Source organism: Triticum aestivum, chromosome 1B, assembly GCF_018294505.1.
Source record: "Triticum aestivum cultivar Chinese Spring chromosome 1B, IWGSC CS RefSeq v2.1, whole genome shotgun sequence".
Classification (NCBI taxonomy): Eukaryota; Viridiplantae; Streptophyta; class Magnoliopsida; order Poales; family Poaceae; genus Triticum; species Triticum aestivum.
Window position 1 is genome coordinate 602,705,201 of NC_057795.1, and position 8,260 is coordinate 602,713,460.

The 8,260-nt window shown below is 51.2% G+C and overlaps 1 protein-coding gene across 1 annotated transcript; it reads right to left on the reverse strand.

Moving 5' to 3' along the window:
* Window positions 1-659: 659 nt before the first annotated feature.
* LOC123141637 (receptor like protein 29) lies at window positions 660-2,317 on the reverse strand. Its single transcript, XM_044560731.1, has one exon. The coding sequence runs from the start codon at window positions 2,300-2,302 to the stop codon at window positions 896-898; it is 1,407 nt and encodes a 468-aa protein (XP_044416666.1). The 5' UTR covers window positions 2,303-2,317; the 3' UTR covers window positions 660-895.
* Between the last annotated feature and the right edge of the window lie 5,943 nt (window positions 2,318-8,260).

The following is an 8,260-nucleotide window of genomic DNA, read 5'->3' on the forward strand; positions in this document are numbered from 1 at the left end:
TTTCTTCGCCGAAGTTTTGCCCTTCTTCGGCCGCGCCGCATTGGGGAGCTTCAACGGTGCGGCGGCGGCACGGGACGGCGCCGGCGCGACGCCACCCGTCGCCGTGGTCATCCGCGGTGGCAAGAAGAGGCTGCGCGCGAGGCCGTCGCTCGGCGGAGCTCCGGCGGTGGCGACGCCAACGCTACCCGCGCTAGGGTTTCCGGCGGCGGCGGCGGGGGGGGGGGGGGGGGGTCGCGGCTATACAGCGGGGAGAGCGGGGCGCCGGTGTGCGCGTCCATGGGTGGCGCCGGCGCCGGCGCGCGCGGGGCGTAGGAGGAGGAAAGGAGGAAAGGAGGAAAGGAGAGAGTGCGGCGCGAGCGGTCGAGTGTGCCGCGCGCTGTACCAGGTGCCCGAAATACGCCGCGCGGGATGGCGTTTCCGACAGCGCGCCCAACTCGGTTTACCGCGCGCGTCGTTATTGCGCGCACGCTAAAACCGACGAATTTACGGCGCGGCGCCACCGCTAAATGACATATTAAAACTTTGGTGGCAAGCACAAAGCCATAGTGAGTACTACAATGCTACAGGGAGATCAGATCAGCGACTGAAAACTGATGCAAAATGCAGCGCATGACCAGCTCAATCGGCTCCACGCAACAGAGGACACAGGCAGAGTGCATTGAAGACAGTATGATTAGCACTCCAGTAGTCCCCGGCGCTTTCGTTGACCGCTATGGCCCAGCCTAACAAGCCACGAGACAAAACCCTATGCGCGCCACTGTGCCGCGCCACGCCACCACAACTCGACGAATTCTTGCACAAATCGACGTTACTACAAAGCAGCAGAATTACATACAGGGAGCGAGCGACTAATCAGTCCGATTACTACATCATCAGCCATGCGATGCGACGAGTCTCAGAGCAAGAGGCAGCAGCACAGCAGCGCGGAGGCCGACGGCCAGAGGGCGCCGCCCCTCGCGATCGCTCCGCCGGGGGAAGCGCCGGAGCCGCCGTCGCCTCCGCAGACGTCCACGCCGACCTCCTTCATGGCGGCCCGGTCATCCACGCACAGCCCCGGGTTGCCGCTCAGGTCGAGGTTCCGGCCGAGCCGCCGGAGGAACGCGCCGTCGAACGGCACGGCGCCGTCCAGCCCGTTCTTGCTCAGGTTCAGGTGGTACATGCGCTTCAGCCGGCTCAGCCCCGCCGGGATCCTGCCCGTCAGGTTGTTGTTCTGCAGCGACAGCGTCGTCAGGCTCGTCAGCCGCCCGAACGTCTCCGGAATAGACCCCGAGTAGCCGGAGTTGGCCAGCCTCAGCTCCTGCAGCCGCGCGATGCCGCCCAGCTCGGGCGGCAGCGGCACGCCCATCGGGTTGTTCTCCATGATCAGGTACTGCAGGTCCCGGAGGCCGGCGAGGCCCGCGGGCAGGCGGCCGCTCAAGCCGTTGTTGCTCAGCGCCAGGAAGGTGAGGGATCTGAGGCCGGAGAAGGTGGCCGGGACGCCGCCGGTGAGGTTGTTGGAGCTCAGGTCCAGCTTCTGCAGCTGCGCCAGCCGGCCGAGCTTGCTCGGGATGGGGCCCGAGAAGGAGTTGTAGCTGAGGTCGAGGCCCTGGAGGCTCCGGAGGTCGCCGATCCGCGCCGGGATGGGGCCCGTGAGCGAGTTGTAGCTGAGGTCGAGGTGGACGAGGCCGGTGAGCTCGCCGATGCCCCGCGGGACCTCGCCGCGGATGAGCGGGTTCTGAGAGACGGTGAGCACCTGTAGCGACCGCAGGCTGGCGAGCTGCGGCGGCAGCGTGCCGGACAGCGAGGGGTTGGAGCGGATGCTGAGCTGCTGCAGGCGTGACGCGGAGAGGTTGGCGGCGGGCGGGAGGGCGAGCGCGGCGGTTTTGGCGGGGTTCTTGAAGCAGTCGACGAGGAAGAGCGACTGGAGGTGGGGCAGCGCGGAGAAGGCGTGGGTCGGGAACGCGGCGACCTCCCTGCAGGCCGGGTTGGGCGGCACGCCGAAGTCGAGCCGGGTGACGCGCATCAGCCGCTTGTCGGCGGCGTCGGGCTTGCACTCGAGCCCCGGCCAGGGCGCGGCGCAGGGGTCGGTGCCCGAGGAGGAGCGCCAGTCGCGGTCGGAGGAGACGGCCTCCATGACCCGCAGCAGCGCCTCCCGCTCGGCCGGGTCCATGGCGGCGCCGGCCACGGCGAGGAGGGAGCAGAGGAGGAGCGCGACGGCGGTAGCCGGCATGGTGCCGCGCGTGTGGGTGCTGGCTGGCTGGGTGGCTGCGTCTGCGGCCCGGGCCGGGGGATGTCGCTTTTTGACGTCGTCTCGTCCGTCCATGGTGGCGTCGGTTTGTATATTGATTGAGCTATGGGAGTGAGTGAGGGCGGTGGGGGCATCTGACTGAATGACTGACTGACCCGAGGTGACGGGACTGGGGCCTGGCCTGGCTGCCGCTGCCCGTGCAGTGCAGGCTACAGAAACAGCCAGGAGAAGAACAGCGTTCGGGCGTGCGTGCGCGTGCGTGCGGGCTTTGCCGGGGAAATCCACTGTTACCACCACCAACCTTTCGCTCGATTTGATTCGATCGGGACCTCGCCGGCCGGCCGGCACCGGATGTGATCGATCGGATGAAAGAAACCATGGAAAACTCCAAGAAATGGCCCCCCGCCTTTCCCCGATTCACACGCACGGAAATCGGACTGCTCCCCGTAATATTCACAATGGCCGTGATGGTCCGTCTTTCCCTTGGTGTGCCGAGCACGGCCGGCCCGCAGTGCTTAGAGCACCTCTAACTGGACTACTGGAGCAATGCTACACCTACGGGAAGCTACCAAAACTTTTACGTAATTAGGAGTGGGTGGTTAATTAGACGAGTAAGAATAGGACAAGTCAGCACGTAAGCTCGGTACGTAAAATTCTGTACGTAAGTCTAGCATTTTTGCCTCTAACTGACCCCTCCATCCCACAATGTAAGGTGTTTTTTTTTTGACAAAAACGTCGTACGTTATAGGACGGAGGGAGTATTTTTCTCCTTTAAACGACACATAAGTGAACTCCTAAAATCAGTTGGAGGAGGATATCATCCCGACTCGTGAATATACTTAGCGGGCCAACCGCGGAGTAAAGGTTTTGGCTTCTCAGCGTCTCGTCGGCGCCGGCAACGGCGGCTACTCAGCACCTCTAGGGACACCACAATACCTTCGCCGCTCTTGTCGCTCTCCTGCCCCAATCCGACATGGTCGTTGGCCGCAGCTGTCACCGTAATCGAGCTCCATCATGCCGCGGTCAAATCGATACCGTCGGCGGAAGGACGAACCTCGTCTACTTCCTCCGAGGCTCTCCGTGCACAGCCGACCATCTCGAAGTGTTGCCTACCACTAGTAACTGTTCAACGTTGCCGGCCAGCCGTGGCACCTTCCACCACCCTTGAAGTGTTTGACCGTTTGCCTAGGTAAGTTGTTTTAGCCTTTTCATCTCCTTTTTTTCTTCTCAATGGAATTGAACCAAGTCATTTCTAGTCAAGATAAAAATGTTGAGAGAGATGATATTCAAGGGCTCTTCGTCGTCGGAGGAGGAAGGAAACGATGACGACTTCAAAATGGCCATTGGCATGATCTTTAATGTGGATTTTCGGCGGACAAGAAGAGAATCATAATTCGGTCATATACACATCAACCGAGATAGAGCAGAAGGCCATGCCAAGATTGTAAGAGATTATTTCGACATCAATCCAATCTATCAGGAAAAATATTTTCGCCGGCGATTTCGGGTGCATACAAGTCTCTTTCTCACCATTGCAAAAGCCCTGGAAGAAGCATGCTGATTTGTTCAAACTCAGGAGGTGTGCATCGGAGAGATAAGTGTGAGCCCTTTGATAAAGTGTATCACGACTGTTTGAGTGCTAGCATATGGGTGTTCGGCCGACGCAGTTGGCGATCATGTATTCGTTAGAGAAGATACAATCTTGATGGCCGTTCAAAGGTACCCAAAGTCGTGATTGAGATCTTTGGGCCAGAGTACCTGATGGCACCATATGATGAAGATACCAGGCTTTAAGTCCGGAACGAGGATGGCCTAGGATGCCTGGACCAATTGACTGCATACACTGGACATGGAAGAATTTCCTACAGGATGAAAAGGTCAGTCAATGGCCCCTGCAACAATCCAACTATCATTTCTTGAGGCTGTTGCATCGTACAGTGGCGGAGCTACAGACACAGATCAAGAAAAGCCTCTGAAATTTCGTTCTCAAATACAAAGTTTGCTCTACTATTCACTGAGTTTTCGGTGGGCTGGGCGGGCCATAGCCTGGTTTGGCCCAGCCATAGCTATGCCACTACTCTCACAATGACATGAATGTGTTGTCGAGATCACCATTGTTCGCTAGGCTTGTTGGAGATGCTCCTCTTGCAACTATGTTGTCAATGATCATGAGTATACGAATGGTTACTACCTTGCAAATGGCATCTATTCTCCATGGACCATATTTGTCAAGACAATCACACGTCCTAAAGGTAACAAGAGATTTCCCTTTGCAATGCTTCAAGAGTCGACAAGTAAGGATGTGAAGAGAGCTTTTCGGTGTGCTTCAGAAGTGCTTTGGCATCAGTCGTGACCATGTCATGTATTGGAACCCAAAGGTCCTATGGAAAATCATGATATGTTGCGGAGATTCACAGGTTGTACTATCTCGCATAACATGGTCATTGAAAATGAGAGAGTGAAAGGATCGAGAAGAGGGGTCTAGAGGGGGTGAATAGACACTCAACACACAAAGTTGGCATTTTTTAAGTTTCTCAAGTTTGGGTGGAGTTTAAGCAAAAGTTTAAACATTCACAATACATATCAAGCAAGCATGCAAGAGTATATGAGCAGCGGAAAGTAAAGCATGCAACTTGCAATAAAGTAAGGGGATGGGATTGGAGTGTGCAAACGCAATTGGAGACACGGATGTTTTTGTCGTGGTTCCGATAGGTGGTGCTATCGTACATCCATGTTGATGGAGACTTCAATCCACGGAGGGTAACGGCTGCGCGAGTCCACGGAGGGCTCCCCCCACGAAGGATCCACGAAGAAGCAACCTTGTCTATCCCATCATGGCCATCGCCCACGAAGGACTTGCCTCACTAGGGTAGATCTTCATGAAGTAGGCGATCTCCTTACCCTTACAAACTCCTTGGTTCAACTCCACAATCTTGTCGGAGGCTCCCAAGTGACACCTAAACAATCTAGGCGACACCACTCTCCAAAAGGTAATAGATGGTGTGTTGATGATGAACTCCTTGCTCTTGTGCTTCAAATGATAGTCTCCCCAACACTCAACTCACTCTCGTAGGATTGGATTTGGTGGAAAGCTGATTTGAGTGGAAAGCAACTTGGGAAAGGCTAGAGATCAAGATTCATATGGTAGGAATGGAATATCTTGGTCTCAACACATGAGTAGGTGGCTCTCTCTCAGAAAATGGATAGTAGAAGTGTAGGCATAATCTGATGGCTTCCCTTACGAATGAGGAGAGGGTGGAGGGGTATATATAGCCTCCACACAAAATCTAACCGTTACACACAACATACCAAACTCGGTGGGACCGAATCATAAAACTCGGTCGGACCGATTCAGTACATATGTGACCGTTAGACATTTTCGGTGGGACCGACATGTCATCTCGGTGGGACCGATATCATTATGGTTAGGGCATAACGTAATCTCGGTTGAACCGATTACACAAACTCGGTTGGACCGACTTTGGTAATAAGCTAACCACAGAGTTGGTCAGGCAAACTCGGTGGGACCGATTTGCTAATCTCGGTGGGACCGAAGCGTTATGAAAAGGAAATAGAGAGTTTGCATTGCAGACTCGGTGGGACCGATCGCTTATCTCGGTTAGACCAAAATGTTATGAAGGGAAACCGAGAGTTTGCAACCCCATCTCGGTGAGACCGAGATCCCTATCGGTGGACCGAAAAGACTAGGGTTTCTGGCAGTGGCCATGTCAAATGAACTCGGTGGCACCGGATGAATCAAATCGGTGGGACCGAATTTGACTTTTGGTTTTGGACATATGTGGATATGAGAAAGTGGTTGAGGGCTTTGGAGCATATCACTAAGCATTTTGAGCAAGCAAGCCATTAAGCAACACCTCATCCCCTTTTAATAGTATTGGCTTTCCTATAGACTCAATGTGATCTTGGATCACTAAAATGGAAAAGGTAGAGTCCTCAGCTTTGAGCTTGAGCCAATCCTTTGTCCTTAGCATCTAGAAGGGGTTCCACATCTTCTTGTCCATGCCACTCCACTATTGAACTTATCTGAAATATACTGGATGAAAGTATTAGTCCAACAAGAGATATGTTGACATTAATTACCAAAATCACTCAGGGAGCACTTGTGCTTTCAATCTCCCCAGTTTTTGTAATTGATGACAACATACATCAAAGCTTTAGATAGAGATATAGAGAAAAGCAAGTAAAGCTTTGGAAGGACATGTAACATGCATAGGCTCCCCCTACATGTATGCAATCATGTAAATATGGAACATAAGATCATGTGACTGCATAATCATGGCAGAGCAAGCAATGAGTTACATGTGTCTTGGCTATATGCATCAGAGCAAATGATGTGAACATGGGAAATGTACCTTCATGCACATGAGTCCTTCTTGCAAACAATATGTACATCAGCAAGAGATCTTCATGCACATGAGTCTGATGCATATACTTACCTTGTGGTCTTGAACTAGCTTTGGAAGAGATGAACCTAAGTAAACAAGGTTAGACAACACAGAAACATCTACTAAGCAGAGCAGGAGCAGTAAACCACAAGAATACCAAGATTTGGGATGACATGTGTAGAGTGAGTACTAGGTACTCTATTTGAGTGTAGACATGTCCCCAAGGGTAAATATATGCAATGAATTTGAAGATTTTCTTCCCTTAGATATCTTGCTCCCCCTGAATCTTATAATGGATATTGGGAGAATATAGGGAAACGATAATCAGAGCAAAACACACATAAAACACAATATGAACATGTCTTTCCCCTCTAAAGACATGTAACTTCTCTCCTCTTTGAATATCAAGCAACTGGGGTCTTTCTTTTGAAAGAATGTTTCTCTCTCCCTGTTACTCTCTTTCTCTCTCCCTGTTGGAGTAATTAGCTTTGATGTGAACTCTCTCTCTCCCTTTGACATAAATTTCCAAGAAGGGTCTTCTGGAGTGTGAGTCAAAATAGGTTTTAGTCCTTGAGTCACAAAGCAAAGCAGCACATAAAGTATGATGCTGATAGAGGATAAGAATCATCGAGTGGAGCTGAAACAGAAGGTGCAGAATGCAAGTGGCGAAGTGAATTCACAGCATTGAAATCGGCTACACCGAGTTTATTTCTTCGGTGGCACCGAAAAATTTCGTTTTGACCGAAAGAAGCAAACCGGTTTGTCCGAGTTCATCACAAAGAGAGCACTAGTCACCTCAGCTCACTAAGCAAGTAAGATTTCACAAGGATTTGCAATGAATTAGAACTGAAGAATTTGCAAGGAATTAAATGCAGAGAAGTGCAGAACAGAAACAACAAAAATGAGAAATCTAGATGAAGTTATTTTGAAAGGGAACAAATATGCATGAGACAAAATGCAATAACAAGAGGAAACACTGGAGAACTTCGTCTAGAATAGGTCGGCGATGAAGTCACCTATGTTAGAGTATATTGACCTAGGAGTCAAGTGACGACACTTGATCATAGGTCATACTCATCGTTTAAGCTCAAAATAGGGTTGCCATTTTTTATTTAAGCATCTTAGTGTATTCACATCTTTTTGAGTTGCTTTAACCCATGTCTTGGGGTAAAGCTTCTTTAAGATGGAGTAACATACCTTGGGTGGTGGTGTTGAACTTGATCATGTAGTTGAACGTGTGTGGGATGCTCAATGTTGTTGTAGTTCACTTGGAGCACCACTTGTAATTGAAGTTCATCTACCTACATGAGTTAGCATTGCAAGGAAGAGCACTTGTGTATCCAAAATGACAATCATTAAATTTGATATAGAAATTTGTCAGAGGATATGTTTTGAAGGGTTTCATGCTTCCTTGTCTTCAACCACCGTAAAGTAGAGACTTGGAGATGTAGAGATTTCTCAAGATGTGAGTGAGTTGCAATCTCATAGATTGAGATCCATCCAAGTACATGTATCCGTATTAAAGTTCCTACTCCAAGTTTGAAGCATCAATGATGTTAAATTCACCTCTTAACCTGCAAAACACTTTATCGTTAAGTGGTTTAGTGACAATATCGGCCAATTGCTT